Source organism: Gorilla gorilla, chromosome 1, assembly GCF_029281585.2.
Source record: "Gorilla gorilla gorilla isolate KB3781 chromosome 1, NHGRI_mGorGor1-v2.1_pri, whole genome shotgun sequence".
NCBI classification, from domain to species: Eukaryota; Metazoa; Chordata; class Mammalia; order Primates; family Hominidae; genus Gorilla; species Gorilla gorilla.
In genome coordinates this window covers 82,748,162-82,765,410 of record NC_073224.2, presented here as the reverse complement: position 1 = coordinate 82,765,410, position 17,249 = coordinate 82,748,162, and the positions used below count along the sequence as shown (strand labels likewise).

The 17,249-nt window shown below is 38.7% G+C and overlaps 1 protein-coding gene across 8 annotated transcripts in view; it reads right to left on the bottom strand.

The window, feature by feature from the left end:
• Positions 1-17,249, bottom strand: part of RC3H1 (ring finger and CCCH-type domains 1) — a 90,878-nt gene that overhangs the window by 51,567 nt on the left and 22,062 nt on the right. For all 8 annotated transcript variants that reach the window (XM_055366197.2, XM_031000934.3, XM_055366217.2 and 5 more), the window contains exons 2-4: positions 9,265-9,643; positions 1,366-1,486; positions 284-523 (exon numbers count right to left, since the gene is read on the bottom strand). In XM_055366197.2, coding sequence (XP_055222172.1) covers positions 284-523; positions 1,366-1,486; positions 9,265-9,495 — 592 coding nt within the window. In that variant the 5' untranslated portion in view covers positions 9,496-9,643. The remainder of the gene's footprint in view (positions 1-283; positions 524-1,365; positions 1,487-9,264; positions 9,644-17,249) is intronic.

The window sequence follows — 17,249 nt, the reverse complement described above, 5'->3', positions numbered from 1 at the left end:
TCAAAATGAATGAACTTCCTGCTACAGGTGTGAAAAAAAGGAAAAATTAAAAAATTAAAAAAAGAAACAACTTTTGGCATTAAGAGAAAAGTTTTAAGTTCACTAAGTTCACCTAGTAAGTCCACTAAGTTACATGGAATTGCCCAAGCCACGAACATCAAACAAGATATTACTTGGTAACAATACAATACTGCAAAGAACTAGGCTTTGTACATCACTTATAATTCCTACATCATACTTTTAGAATTACCAGCAGAATAAATACCAAAAGTTAATTATGTACCTGGTCCAAGGAACTGGCATCCCCTAGCCCTTACTGCTGCCCAAAGATTGGAAGAGAGTTGCTGAGGATTCTGGTGCTGGAGAATGAGCTCTGTAACTGTTCGTTCACCTAAAGATCGAGCTGCCCTCATGGCACGAATCCTGCCTTCTTCTTCTACTAGTTGACAGTGGACTAGAGTCACAAGCTTCCTCTGCATTGGGCGACTCAGAACACTCTGAGTAGTGCTGTTCAGACCCACTCCTTTAAAAGAGTAAAGAAGTTATTCCTAGGTTCACAATGCAATTTTACAGTCCAGGAGCAATTCTTCTGTTGGGTTAACTTGTGGGTATGTGACTAGTTCTGGGACTTACTAGAGTATTTAAAATAAGCAACAAATAAAACCACACATGTAAAGCTTACTTAAGTATACATTTTTAAAGTATACAAATGTATACATGACTTATCTCATGTGCACTTAGCATTCATTATGACATTAAATATACCATTACTCATTTTAATCATAGAGGAAGAAAGAAAAAAGGACTAGACAACACTGATAATTAGTTTATAATGTAAATCTTGAGGTCCTAAGAGTTCTGGTATATTATTTCATAGTGGTTAACCTTATTTTCCTGATTAAATAGCAAGCCCTTTCTGTGCAGTAATGGCAACTTCCATATTTATTATATCACCTATAGCATAGCATATAAAACTGGATAGAAGGCAAACCATTCAGAATTGTCAAATGATGGAAAGCACTGCTGAAGTAAGTAGTTATATTTGCTATTATCATCATTCGAATAATGTTTCCATCATCACATAAACTCAAAATTCACTATTTTATTTGATGTGGTTTGTGTAATGATATTTAACACAAAATGAGTTTAGTTTACAATAGATAAATTTCATTAACATTTGCTTAATAGCTCACAATTTTTATGGTAACAAGTCTCTTTAGTAGACATTTACTTAGTATGGATAATTGCATCAAATTTACCTCTAGTTAGGTTTTTTGGGAATTCCTCAGGACTTATATAGGATTATGTACTGAGTATTTAAAAAAGCAATTTTACTCTTTAAATAAGAAACAAAAACAAACTTACCTCTAGCACTGCTGAGCGGTTTTAAGTACAATGCTAATTCTTCTACACATTTCTTGGCTTCCTCATAATGCTTTGTGTCTTCAACCCCGCTACACAAAGTAATAGGCTGCTGCTCAGGGACCTGGAGGCCAAAAGAAAACATCTGTATGAGTGCTCAATTCATTAATTGTTTTATTTAGTACAGTTTATGCACTCATAATGCTAACACTGGTAACATCAAAACGCCCACTAAATTTACTGAATTCTTTCAAAAGATCTTTCCTATTAACATGTATCTTTGCATTCCTTTGTTTTGTTTCTCTAACAGCCTAATTAAGATATAATCGACATACCATACAACTGACTGGTTTAAAGTATATACAATTCCATGGTTTTCAGTATATTCACAGTTGTGCAAACATAACCACAATCAACTTTAGAACCTTTTCATTACCCCAAAAAGAAACACAGTACCCTTTTAACAATTACCCCTTATTTCTTCCCAACCATCCACCAACCTTTGGAAAGACGAATCTATTTTCTATGGATTTGCCTATTCTGGACATTTCATATAAGCAAAATCAATACAATAAATAGTCTTTTCTGACTTACTTCTTTCACTTAACAATGTGTTCAAGGGTCTTCCAGGTTGTATCAGTACTTCATTCATCACTGAATAAAATTCCATTGTATAAATATATCACACTTTATTTACACAATCATCATTGACAGACATATGGGTTGTTTCTATTTTTGACTACTATGAATAATGCTGCTATGAACATCTGTGTACAAGTTTTTGTATAGACAAAAGTTTTTGTTTCTCTTTGGTATATACCTAGGAGTCTGTATTTAACCTTTTGAAAAACTGCCAAACTATTTTCCAAAAGCAGAGTAGCATTTTATATATCTACCAGGAGTGTATAAGGGTTCCAATTCTTCTACATTTTATGTAGAAAGATAATTCTTCTACTCATTATCTTTTTTTATTATAGCTATCCTGTTGGGTGAAAAGTAGTAATTTATTGTGGTTTGTCTAAATTTTATTTTAAATTAATAATAATTGCATATATTTATGGGGTACAATGTGACGATGTGAGATGACTAAATCAGGTTAATTAACAAATCCATCACCTCACTTTTTTTTGTAGATTTTAAATAAAATCTACTCTTTTAGCAATTTTGAAACATACAATGTATTACTATTTATAGTCACTGTTCTGTGCAATAGATCACTAAAGGCATTCCTCCAGTCTAACTGAAGCTTTGTATTCTTTGATAATTATCTCTTCTTCCCATCTACCTTCCTCCCACTTCACTGTGGTTTTGATTTGTATTTCCCTGATAGCTAATGATGTTGACCATCCTTTCATATGCTTATTATCCATTTGTATATCTTCTCAGGAAGAATATCTATTCAGATCCTTTGCCCATTTTGCCTAGTAAACTTTATTTTGTAGAACAGTTTTAGATTTACAGAAAAATGGCAAAGATAGTACACAGAATTCTCATTATCCTGTATTCAGTTTCCCCTATTATTATTATTATTATTTTTGAGATGGAGTCTCCCTCTGTCACCCAGGCTGGAGTGCAGTGGCACCATCTCGGCTCACTGCAACCTCCGCCTCCTGGGTTCCAGTGATTCTTCTGCCTCAGCCTCCCAAGTAGCTGGGACTACAGGAGCAAGCCACCACACTCGACTAACAGTTTCCCCTATTATTAACATCTTACACTGGTATGGTACATTTGTTAAAATTAATGAGCCAATATCAACATATTCATAATTAACAACTAAAATCCATGTTAATCAGATATTAGTTTTCACCTAATGTTCTTTCTCAGTTTCAGGATCCCATCCAGGATACCATATTACACTTAGTCTTCAGAGAAAGAGTCTCGCTCTGTCACTCAGGCTGGAGTGCCATGGCAGCATCTGGGCTCACGCCACCACACCCAGCTAATTTTGTATTTTATTGTAGAGATGGAGGTCCCACTACATTGCCCAGACTGGCCTCGAATTCCTGGGCTCAAGCCATCCACCCACCTTGGCCTCCCTCTCTCCCTCCATGTCTCTCCGTCTTTTTTTTTTCAAAGTTGAGACAAAGTCTCACTCTGTCGCCCAGGTTGGAGTACAGTGGCAGAATCTCAGCTCACTGCAACTTCCACCTCCCAGGTTCAAGAGATTCTCATGCCTCAGCCTCCTGAGTAGCTGGGATTACAGGCATGCGCCACCACGCCTGGCTGATTCTGTGTATTTTTAGTAGAAACAGGATTTCACTGTGTTGGCCAGGCTGGTCTCCAACTCCTGGCCTCAAGTGATCTGCCTGCCTTGGCCTCTCAAAGCGCTGGGATTACAGGTGTGAGCCACTGCGCTAGCCTTTCAATATCTCTTTAAGCTCCTCTTGGCTTGGACACTTTCTCAAACTTTCCTTGTTTTAATGACCTTGACAGTTTTGAGGAGTACTGGTCTGGTATGTTGTAGAATGCCCCTAAACTGGGATCTAGGATCTGTCATTTTTCTCACGAGTATATTGGGGTTATGGATTTTTGGAAGATCATAGGGGAAAAGTGCCATTTTTTATCACATCATATCAAAGCTACACACCACCAACACAACTTATTATTGCTGATGTTAAATCTGAACAGCTGGTTTAGTCAGTGTTTACCAGGTTTCTCCACTATAAAGTTACATAATCTCCCACCTTCCAAACTACTTTTTGGAAGGAGTCACTATGCGTAGCCCACACACATTCTACATCCTTGAGAGCAGAATATCTATGTAATTAATTTGGAATTCTGCATGGGAGATTTGTTTCTTTCTTCCATTTATTTATTCAATCATTTAATTTTATTGTGTAGACTCAAGGATATTTATCTTATACCTGGGTTATGATCCAATTCCATTTATTTTGTTGTTCAAACTGTTTTCAGCTTTGGCCATTGAGAGCTCTTTCAGTTGGCTCCTGTGTGCCTTTGATATAGCCCCCATTACTCTCTGTATGTGTCTGTGTGTGTTTTGAATACTTCTCTATACTTTCCAGTGCTACAAGCTACTCCAGACTCATTTCATGTATTTCCTGTCCCAGTCTTAGAATTAGCCATTTCTCCAACGAACTCTGGTTCCTTTTATTGGAGAATGGTATTAGAAACCAAGATATGAATGCTATGTATGCACATTACTATTGGAGTGTTGTTCCTTCTAGGCCATCTTAGATGACAGAGCAAGGAAATATGTCACTGTAATAACCTGAGATATACACTGTAATAACCCGAGATATACACGAGATATCTCGTGTATCTATTTCTGTATATAACCATCTGTATCCATATCAAGCTAAAAATGAGTTCATACTGATGCCTCCAACTCCAATCCATTATCACATGAATCACTCTAACCTCTTCCTCCTTGTTTATCTGTTAACTGGCCCAATCATTTCCCATTCACTTACTTAACTGTTCAATTCTAATATGTATTATACATACAGCAGTATCAGAATTAATTCATACCCCCATGGGAAAAGACTAGAGTACAGTGCTTACAGATAATATCTTTCTCTATCTTTAATCTTACACAATCTACCTTTCTTCTACACCCCTTTAGTGAAATTGTTTCATATACTTCAGATTGTTTTCCATAATCTTTGTAAAGTTCTAGTTTTTGACAAATTCAGAGTGTCATATAGCCACAATTACAGAATCATAAAGAACTGTTTTACTGCCCTAAGAAATACTGTTTCACCAGTTCTATCCTCCCTCCCTACTCCTGAATCCATGGCAACCACTGATACTTTTATTGTTGCTATGGTTTTACCTTTTACAGATATCACATAATTGGAATCATACAGTATGTGGCCTTTTCATACTGGTATCTTTCACTTAGCAATGATATACATTGAGATATATCTATGCCTTTTTGTGACTTGACAGCTATGTCTTTTTATTATTTCATTTTATACAATGTGCCATTGTATGGATATACCACCGTTTATCCATTCACCTGTTAAAAGATATCTCAACTGCTTCCATTTTTTGGCAATCATGAATAAAGCTGTTACAAATAGTCATGTGAGGGTTTCTGTGTAGACATAAATTTTCAAGTTAACTGGGTAAATACCTACTATGTTAAGCTTATAAAGAAACTGCCAAACTGTCTTCCAAAGTAGCTATACCATTTTTCATTTCCAAAAAGATGAGAGTTTTTGTTGCTCCATATCCTCACCAGCATTTGGTGTTGCTAATGTTTTGGATTTTGGCCATTTTAATTTGTGTGTAGTGGTATCTCACTTGCTTTAATTTGCAATTACTTAAAGACAAACTGCTGAGCTACTTTTCATTTTGCCAATTTTCCATCTGTATAATCTACTTGACGAGGTGATTGTTCAGCTCTTTGTCCATTTTAAAAACTGGGTTGTCTTTTTATCACTGAGTTGTAAGAGTTCCTTATATATTCTACATACAAGTCTTTATCAGAAATAGGATTTTACAATTGTTTTCTCACATTCTGTAGGTTGTTCTTTTTGCTTTCTTGTTGGTATCTTTGTTTTTTGTTGTTGCTATTGTTTTTGAGATAGGGTCTCATTCTGTTGCCCAAGCTACAGCACAGTGCTGCAATCGAGGCTCACTGCAGCCTCCATCAGGTGATCAGGCTCAGATGATGCTGCCACCTCAGCCTCACAGACAGGTGGGAATACAGGCATGTGCCATCACACCCAGCAATTTTTTTTTTTGTATTTTCTGTAGAGATGGGGTTTTGCCATGTTGCTTAGGCTGGTCTCAAACGATCCATCCATCTTGGCCTCCTGGGCTCAGGTGATGCTCCCACCTCAGCCTCACAGACAGGTGGGACTACAAGCATGTGCCACCACACCCAGCAAAAAAATTTTTTTTGTATTTTCTGTAGAGATGGGGTTTTGCCATGTTGCCTAGGCTGGTCTCAAATGATCCATCCATCTTGGCCTCCCACAGTGCTGGGATTACAGACGTGAGCCACTGTGAACAGCCAATTGTTCGTATCTTTGAAATACAGTTTTTAATTTTGATGTTCAACTTATCTTTTTCTTTTGTTCCTTGTGCTTTTTGGTGTCACATCTTGAAAAAACCCACTGCCTACTCCATGGTCAGAAAGACTTATGTCTATATTTTCTTCTAAGAGTTTTGTAGTTTTAGTTCTTATATTTAGCCTTTGATCCATTTTGAGTTAATAGAGTAAATGTTTATTTAAGTTTTAAGCTACTTTTAAACAACGATTTGTAGTCTTCAAAATATAGTTTTACATTTTTTTTTTTTTTTTGACAGAGTCGCTCTGTCACCCAGGTTGGAGTGCAGTGGTGTGATTTTAGCTCACTGCAACCTCCCCCTCCTGGGTTCAAGCGAGTCTCATGCCTCAGCCCCCTGAGTAGCTGGGATTACAGGTGGGCACCTTCACACCTGGCTAATTTTTCTATTTTTTTGGTAGAAACGGGGTTTCACCATGTTGGCCAGGCTGGTCTTGGAACTCCTGGCCTCAAGAGATCTGCTAGCCTCGGCCTCCCAAACTATTGGGATTACAGGCATGAGCCACTGCACCTGGTCTAATTTTACATTTCTTTTGTTAAATATATTCTTAATTTTTTTTATGCTCTTGTAGATGAAATTGATCTATTTTCAGATTGTCCATTGCTAGTGTATATAAATACAACATATATATTACTTATTTAACAAATCTTTATTAAGGGCCTACTATGTGCCAGACAGTCTTTCTTACGTGTGTAAGAAAAGTATTATTATTATTATTTATTTTTTTTTTTGAGACAGAGTGTCACTCTGTTGCTGAGGCTGGAGTGCAGTGGTGCAATCTCGGCTCACTGCAAGCTCCGCCTCCCGGGTTCACACCATTCTCCTGCCTCGGCCTCCCAAGTAGCTGGGACTACAGGCGCCTGCAACCACACCCAGCTAACTTTTTGTATTTTTAGTAGAGACAGGGTTTCACTGTGTTAGCCGGGATGGTCTTGATCTCCTGACCTCGTGATCCACCCGCCTCGGCCTCCCAAAGTGCTGGGATTACAGGCGTAAGCCACTGTGCCCGGCCTAAGAAAACTGTTATTAACATACTGTGGATGAAAGTACGCAACACTAGCTGGGTACGGTGGCTCATGCCTGTATTCCCAGTACTCTGGGAGGTCAAGACAGGTGGATCACTTGAGGTCAGGAGCTTGAGACCAGCATAGCCAACATGGCGAAACCCTGTCTCGACTAAAAATACAAAAATTAGCTGGGTATGGTACTGCACACCTGTAATCCCAGCTACTTGGGAGGCTAAGGCATGAGAATCACTTGAACTTGAGAGGCAGAGATTGCAGTGAGCCAAGATCACACCACTGTACTCCAGCCTGGGTGACAGAGCAAGAAAAAAAGAAAGAAAGAAATTATGAAACACTGTAAACACATTTTTACACCTTAGAAAGACTTTTGCTTTTTCAGACAACTGATACTTATATACTCATCTTATATCCTGCAACTCTGCATAGTTTTTTGTTTCTAATAGCTTTTCCTTTGCAGATTCCTTAACATTTTCTATATATAAGACCATGTCATCTGTGAATGAGATTGTTTTTATTTTTTACTTCTTATCTGAATGTCACCGGTTTCATTTACTTGCCTAATTGCCCTAGCTAGAAGATCCTGTATGATGTTGAACAGAAATAGTTAAGAGTGGAGATCCTTGACTTGTTCCTGATCTTACAGAAAAAGCATCTAGTCTTTCACCATTCAGTATGTTAGCTGTGGGTTTTTCATCCATGTCCTTTGGGTTGAAGAAGTTTTTCTCCTAGTTGTTTCAATGCTTTTATTATGAAAAGGTATTGGATTTTGCCAAATGCTTTTTCTGTGTCTATTGAGATGATCATATGTGTGCAATTTTGCAACTTTTACTGATATAGTGAATTACATTAATTGATTTGCAGATGTTAAGTCAAACTTACATTCCTAGGAGAAATTGGTGATTATACATTTTAAAGTCTAATTTATTTTTTCTTCTTCCTTTTAGATGAAAGGAAAATTTGGGAAAATTTTATTTTTTTTATTGTGATAATATATACATAACACAAAATTTACCATCCCAACCATTTTTAGGTCTATAAAGCATTAAGTGTGTTCTAATGGTTCCCAAATGTTGTGCTATAGTTTTTGTCACCTTTCTCATCTTTCATTTCAGTTAATGTCTACTGAGTAAAACTGCCTGAAGCAGCTGCACCTTCTCTACTGAGTAAAGTGCAGTGGTTTTATGAACAATAGTTTTCTCAATGTTAAAAAAGGTCCTTATGACTTACCTCTTAGGTTTCTTTTCTTTTTTTGAGACAGGGTCTCACTCTGTCACCCAGGCTGGAGTGCAGCACGATCTCGGCTCACTGCAACCTCCGCCTTCTAGATTCAAGCAGTTCTCGTGTCTCAGCCTCCCAAGTAGCTGGGATTACAGGCACACACCACCACACCCAGCTCATTTTTTTGTATTTGTAGTAGAGACAGGGTTTCACCATGTTGGCCAGGCTGGTCTCGAACACCTGACCTCAAATGATCCACCCACCTTGGCCCCCGCAAAGTGCTGGGATTACAGGCATGAGCCACCACACCCGGCCTTAGGTTTCTCTAGTGATCTGCATAGCTAGGTTTATTGAATATCTGACAAGATTAAATGGATGTTACTGTACTATGACTAAAAAGCACTGGACTACCACAATAAATCTAACATGCTGAAATAAAGGATTTACAGTACCAAACAGAATTATACCTATTTAAATAGAAGGCAATGTTACCCAATTTTAATTCAACAGGTTTCTCTCAGGAGAAAAACACGCACAACACACACACACACACACACACACACACACACACACAGAGAGAGAGAGAGAGAGAAATTTAAAAGTATTAAGTCAGCCATCCTACCTGAGCACCCACGAGCTGCAGCAATGCTGAGTTCACAGGGAGGAGCTCAATGTCTGTATTGATAGTGGTCTGGTCAAATGGGCAAGCCTTGCGGTGGAGTTTATTCAGGCACATCTTGCAGACAGTATGGCCACAACCCAAACTGATGGGCTTTCGAATTGTTTCGTCGAAAGTCTGAGTGCAAATTGGGCAGGAGAGGAAATCCGTCCATTGTGGAGCTTGTACAGGCATTGCTTCTGGAGTTACAATTCACGAACACAAACACACACACAAATCTAAAGCAAAGATTCCACTGGAATCAAAATCTTTGAAAAAAAGTTTATCTTTTTTTTTTAAATATCTTCTGTAGATACAGTCAGCACATAGTGTGAAATATAACCTGAAAATAAAGAAAAAGGAAAAAAATTGAGTGTCTTTCTTTTCAATTAAACTGTTGAAAAAGAACCACAAGTCCAGTCTTATTCCACAACTTTTTATACCACATTTGTATCACTGTAATCCATCTTTTTACACTTTTACAGAATTAGAGCCATGACAGAACATCTATTTCCATTCCCTCATTTTAGAGATGGGAAGTAGTCCCCTGCCTAAGAGGAAACTTGAAGTTAGTAATAAAGTTCCATCCAGGACTCTAGTCTCTTAAGTTTATCTAAGTCTTTTTTTTTTTTTTTTGAGACGGAATTTCGCTCCTGTTGCCCAGGCTGGAGTGCAATGGTGCAACCTCCGTCTCCTGGGTTCAAGCGACTGTCCTGCCTCAGCTTCCCAAGTAGCTGAGATTACAGGCATGCACCACCACACCTGACTAATTTTGTATTTTTAGAAGAGACGGGATTTCTCCATGTTGGTCAGGCTGTCTTGAACTCCTGACCTCAGATGATCCTCCCGCCTTGGCATCCCAAAGTGCTGGGATTACAGGTGTGAGTCACCATGCCCAGCTAAATCTCTAATTTTTAAAAAATAAATATATCTAAAAAATAATCTTGGCTGGGTACGGTGGCTCACGCCTGTAATCCCAGCAATTTGGGAGGCCAAGGCAGGCAGATTCCTTGAGGTCAGGAGTTCGAGACCAGCCTGGCCAACATGGTGAAACCCCATGTCCACTAAAAATACAAAAATTAGCCAGGCGTGGTGGCAGGCGCCTGTAACCCCAGCTACTCAGGAGGCTGAGGCGGGAGAATCGCTTGAACCCAGGAGGCGGAGGTTGTGGTGAGCCAAGATCGCGCCATTGCACTCCACTCAGGGGAACAAGAGTGAAACTCCATCTCAGAAAAAAAAAAAAAAAGCTTTGTTGGGGAAGGGGGTAGAGGGAGGGAAGAATTACTGAACAAGACATAAATAACTTTTGACGGCCAGGCGCGGTGTCTCAGGTTTGTAATCCCAGCACTTTGGGAGGCTTAGGCGGGTGGGTCACTTGAGGTTGGGAGTTCGAGACCAGACTGGCCAACATGGTGAAACCCCGTCTCTACCAAAAATATAAAAAATTAGCCAGGTGTGGTGGTGCGTGGCTGTAATCCCAGGAACTCGGGAAGCTGAGTAAGGAGAATTGCTTGAACCCAGGAGGTGGAGGTTGCGGTGAGCCGAGATCCGCCACTGTACTCCTGCCTGGGTGACACAGTGAGACTCCATCTCAAAACAAACAAACAAACAAAACTTTTGACAACATAAGAATATTTTAAAAGTAGAAACAATTTATATAAATATATGTTTCCTCTGTATTTATACCACAATCTTGACAGACTCATACAAATTTTTCAGGCTGGGTGTGATGGCTCATGCCTATAATTCCAGCACTTTCAGAGGCTGAGATGGGAAGACTGCTTGAGCCCAGGAGTTTGAGACCAGCCTAGGTAACATAGGGAGACCCTGTCTCTACAAAAATTAGCCAGGCGTGGTGGCATGCACCTGTGGTCCCAGCAACCCAGGAAGCTAAGGGCTAAGGTAGGAGGATCGCTTGAGCCCAGGAGTTTGAGGCTGCAGTGAGCCATGAACATGTGACTGCACTCCAGCCTGGGTGACAGAGCAAGACCCCATCTCAAAAAACAAAAAAAAAAAAGAAAAAAGAAATCTTATTCCATTCCCAGGAAAAATTAAATTTAGTTAAATGACAAAAAAATGTTTTATTGGTCTTTACTATGTGTTCAGTACTAACGATAAAAAAATGATAAGTCATTCTAAGTCCACATGGAGCTTGCACTGTTTCTTTCACTAAACATATAAACAGCAATCACATAACTAAATATATAATTGCAAGTTATGGTAAGTGATATGTAGGTAAAGTACAGGGAGATACAAGCATATATAACAGAGGCAACCTGACCAAATTAGGGTGGAGCTGATGTACAGGTAAGTGATATTTATGGTAAGATTTTAAAGATGACTGCTAAACGAAAGTTAAGGGAAGAATAATGTTTAATATGTGTGGTATAGATTCTAGGTAAAGAAACAGCATAACCATAGATTCTGAGACTAGATAGAATATAGTAGAGATGAGGCCAGGCATGGTGGCCCACACCTGTAATCCCAGCACTTTGGGAGGCTGAGACAGGTGGATCACCTGAGGTCAGGAGTTCGAGACCAGCCTGACCAACATGGAGAAACCCCGTCTCTACTAAAAACACAAAATTAGCCAGGCATGGGGGCACAATGCATGTAATCTCAGCTACTTGGGAGGCTGAGGCAGGAGAATGGTGTGAACCTGGGAGGCAGAGCTTGAAGTGAGCCAAGATTGTGCCACTGCATTCCAGCCTGGGTGACAGAGCAAGACTCCATCTCAAAAAAAAAAAAAAAGAAAAAGAAAAAAAGAATTAGCAAGGACCAAAGAACACAGGATCTTCTAACTTATATGATGGTATTTGGTTACTATATGAAGAGTAGTGTAAAGCCACTGAAGGGGCAGGAGGTGACTCACTTTATTGTTTTGAATGTTCTCCTGTGATATTATTCTCACCAATCACACACAGTCCACTATGATCTCCTTCAAGGCTCAACTAGGAAGAGTAACAACTATATGTCTTTTCTCACTCTTGGGCCCTAAAGCACTCATATGCTGCTACACCAGCATGATGCTTACATTAAGAAAACCTGATATGTAAAAACTCTAATATGGAAAACAGATTGATTACAGTGACTGTCCATATTACAGAAAGATAATAAACTTTACCAAGGTATTTATAATAAGATTTAAAAGACCAGAAATCGATGTAATTGAAAAAATTGGGCTGGGTGTGGCGGCTCAAGCCTGTAATCCCAGCACTTTGGGAGGTCGAGTTGGGCAAATCACCTGAGGTCAGGAGTTTGAGACCAGCCTGGCCAACATGGTGAAACCCTATCTCTACTAAAATTACAAAAATTAGCCAGGTGTGGTGATGGGCGCCTGTAATCCCAGCTACTCGGGAGGCTGAGGCAGTTGGACTGCTTGAACCCGGGAGGGGGAGGTTGCAGTGAGCCGAAATCACGCCGTTGCACTCTAGATAAACAGAGACATACCAGTGCTATGAAAATGTATGGAAAGAGACTCAAAATACATTAAGTAAAAAAACAAGCCTTGCAGACCAATATATATGACATCATTTGTGCTGAGGGAAAAGAACCCTTACATATTAGTCTACGTATTAATATATGTAAATGAATGGAAGAAAAAGGTCTGAAAAGACACTCAACAAGCTGTAAGCAGACAGCAAGGTCTTCATGGACTATAGGAATTAATCAACTTGAACAATCAGCCTGTTTTATAGCCTCCTGCCTTGCAGCCTATTTTTGCCTAAACCCTGTGTAGAATGCAGTCACCTAGACAGCTGGAACCAGCTCCTCACAGACCCTGGCCACTCACAGATAAACCTGAGTGAACTTTCCTCGTTACCATGCTAAAGTCTCCATGCTGGGAGAAGCTATAGCTTCACTACCATAGCATGTGACCTACGTCCGGGCATAAAGACTCACTATATGTGCACCACTGGGACCCCTCCTCTACATGCAGTGACATACCCTCTCTTCCCTCTCCATCGCCCCATAAAACCCTCCTCTCACTTTCCCTCAGAGACCCACTGCTTTGGAGAATACTCCCAGTGCTCTCCTTACTTGTGACAAGTAATAAAACTTCCATTGATCAAAATCTGTGTTCTTGCGGAGTCATTTTTTACTTGAAAGGCAAAGGAACTCTGTTTTTTTTTTGGGTAACAAAACTTAACGGCACTGCCAGGCATGGTGGTTCATGCCTGTAACCCCAGCACTCTGGGAGGTGGAGACAGGTGGATCTCTTGAGCCCAGGAGTTTGAGACCAGCCTGGGCAATTAAGTGAGACCCTGTCTCTACAGAAAAATAAAAAATTTAGCTGGACATGGGCACCTGTAGTCCCAGCTATATGGGAGGCTGAGGCAAGAGGATTGCCTGAGCCCAGGAGGTCGGAGCTGTAGTGAGTCATGTTTGCTCCACCGCACTCCAGCCTGGGCAACGGAGCGAGACCTGTCTAAAACAAAACAAAACAAAAAAACTTAATGGCAGTTACACAGTTGGGCAACTTACAAAAGTATGTAATCATGAATTACTTATATAAGTACAAATAAACTGAAAGAGTAACACAAAGCTAGAGTACACTTAGAGTACAATTTAAGCTTCTTAAGATAATCACTCTAAAACGATTCAAAACATTTGTCCTAATATTATTAATCTTCTTTTACACATTTAGATAGCCAAATATCAAAACTTATTAGTTCTTTTCAAAATTTAAGAACCTTAAAATAGTTTGTAACTTATCCCTTCAAAGAATTAGCATTCCTTTATTAATTTTGTTTATCACCTCCATCTCTATTAACTTTGTAAAGTAAGGTATGTAGTTGTTAATCTCTTAAATTTTCTAGTAAAATAGTTCTTTGACACAACTATAAACAACTTGATAGAATAAAAATACAAAAATCAGCAATCAGTTCTTCATTAAAAATAAAAGCATTATTTTGACCATAAATACAGGTTTGAGAGACCAAGGGGAAAATAATATTAAAGCTTGACTTTTTCTGGGAAATTTGATGATTAATAACAGAAAGTCACTCTTAGATGACCGTATTTCAGGACTTAAAAAAATCACAAGGCAAAGATTGTTTTGAGACTCAAAGTGTCAGTTAATTGTAGATCGTAGATCTAAGAAGAATTTCCATTTCCTCATTCTTTAAGTATCTTTCTCTAAACGCATTCTTCCAAACATTCTCCAAGCTTCTCAAAGACAGTGTATATACTCTTCAACCACAACATGTATCTAAACCACAAAAGACATGATTTACTAAACACAATAAGCATTCTTTCAGTCAAAAGTAAACATATGAAATAAAATTATTAATATACCAACATCCAGATTTTTTGAACTTCCTCAGAAAAAGGTATGTCAGCAAACTAAAAAAGGGCCACAAAACAAAAACAGCTGTAAATAATTCTACTAATCAAAGCACATGCATTCAAGGCCTGCAGATAAACTGTTGGGGGTCAGGCCAAATCTAGTTCATTAGGAGTATTTTCTGTTGGAACCTTCCAATTGAAACAGAAGACAAATGATGAGCCCTCTTTATTTCCAAAAAGATTCAAGAGTGACACTGCTGCTCAAGTATGAAAGCAATGATTAGTTTCCCCACCAGTTTAAATAAGGACACCTCTCCTACAAAAATGACGAGATTTTACTCTTGATAATTGCTAATACAGAATATACATGATAATTAAATAGCAATCAGTTCAAGGGTCTGACCTAAGACCCAAGTTCAAAAATACCACATAATTTCCCCAATTATATATACACATTTTTACACCACTAAAGAGTGCTCACAGAAAACACTGAAAAGACTGCTTTATTCAGTTATATGCCTTGTTCATGGCATTGACTGAAGCTACAGTACATAATATCACATCTGACATTTCACTATTAATTTATCCCAATGTCTAAATTCTGGTTAAGAACCACCACTTTCTTAAATCTCTAAACTTTTATCACTAATATTACCATTTGACTTTACTCAGTTTTTTTTTCTTAACAAAGAAATGAAGATCTTATTATCAAAATAAAAAAATTATTTCAGCTAGGTGCTGTGGTTCACGCCTGCAATCTCAGCACTTTTGGGTGGCTGAGGTGGGAGGATCACTTGAGACCAGGAGTTTGAGATCAACCTGGCCAAAAAGGCAAGACCTTGTCTCTATAAGCAAAATAAAAAATGAGCAGAGTGTGGTGGCACGTACTTGTAGTCCCAGCTACTCAGGAGGCTGAGGTGGGAGGTATGCTTGATCCCAGGAGTTCAAGGCTTCAGTGAGCTATGACCGCACCACTGCACTGCAGCCTGGGCAACACAAGGAAACCCCATCTCTAAAAAAAAAAAACTGTTGGGCGTGGTGGCTCACACCTGTAATCCCAGGACTTTGGGAGGCTGAGGATGGCAGATCACCTGAGGTCGGGAGTTTGAGACCAGCTTGACCAACATAGAGAAACCCTGTCTCTACTAAAAATACAAAAATTAGCAGGCACATGCCTGTAATCCCAGCTACTTGTGAGGCCAAGGCAGGAGACCCACTTGAACCTGGGAGGCAGAGGTTGCGGTGAGCCGAGATCGTGCCATTGCACTCCAGCCTGGGCAATGAGAGCAAAACTCCGTCAAAAAAAAAAAAAAAAAAAAGAGAGAGAGAAAGAAAGATATGAATTATAAACAACAAGGCTACTGCCTGGGTCCACCAGCTAAGTGACTAGTTTGTAGATACCAAACTCCAAGTCTTACAGCTCCCTTAGCTGTTAAATTCAAATGTATGCCTCTGCAAAATAACAAATAACTACATATTGTGAGCATCGATCTTTAAGTATGATTAAAACATTGTCAACGAGCAACTACAGACAAAATTGTGATGACATGATGCATCTGGAAAGACGTAAAACAGCTTTGTTTTCTGAAAATCAATCATGTGTCAGTCACTGTGCTAGGTGTTTTCAGATGTTTCTCTTATTTAAATATCCACAATGTGAACTACCACCAATAACCAACATTTGTGAAGCAAAAACTAGGACATTATACTTTCAGTGCTCTATATACAGTATTTAATTAATGTTCACAGTAACACTGTAATGTAGTTATTATGCCCATTTTAAAGATAAGGAAACCAAAGCACCCAAGTCACAAAGCTAGAAAGTGGCACTACTAAGACTCAAACTCAGGCCAGCCAAACTCCCAGGCTGGTACTTTGAAACTCTATAATTTGTGCCACCACACGAATAAAAGTTTATAGTAATTATGGCAAGGGAGCTCTTGGGAGTGACAGAAATGCCTTAAAATTGTATGGTAGTAATGGTTGCACAACTCTGTAAATTTACTAAAAATCATTTGTGTATTTAAAATAAGTGAATTCTATGGTATGTAAATTATATTTCAATAAAGCTGTTAAAATAGTCATTAAGGGCTTTTTAATAGTCTTAGTTTTCAAAAATGTTAAGTAATAATGTAGAAACATAGAAACTATTCGAATCTGTTCTATGAGCACAGCAATAGCCCTATTAAATAGCTAAATTACATTGCTGTGAAGATTTCATTTAAACATATCACACATTTATTACCATCTCCTTTATTATAGGTTCATTTTATACGTTCCTGATTTAGAGAGAGAAAAATGGAAATTAAAATTCAACTATCTACTCTGAGCCAGGCACTCCTCTGAGGCATTACTATGCCCATTTTACAGAAGATAACTCGAGGTTTGGCGGCATTAAGTAACGGCCCCAAATCAATAAACTGTTGAGCTGGGATTAACACCAGGTCTTACATATCTGAAGTATAAGTTGGCCTGTGAAAAATGTTTTATCAAACAAAACCACACTGTCTGTAAGAAGAAAATCTTGGCTCTCTTCCCACTATGCCCGATGAGATGAGATTTTAACTCATTATTCTTGACCTTAACTTAATTTTTCATTTCTCTGGAACATTTCCATAGCAACCAGCATGTAGGGCCACATCAGAGAAGAGAAAATGTTT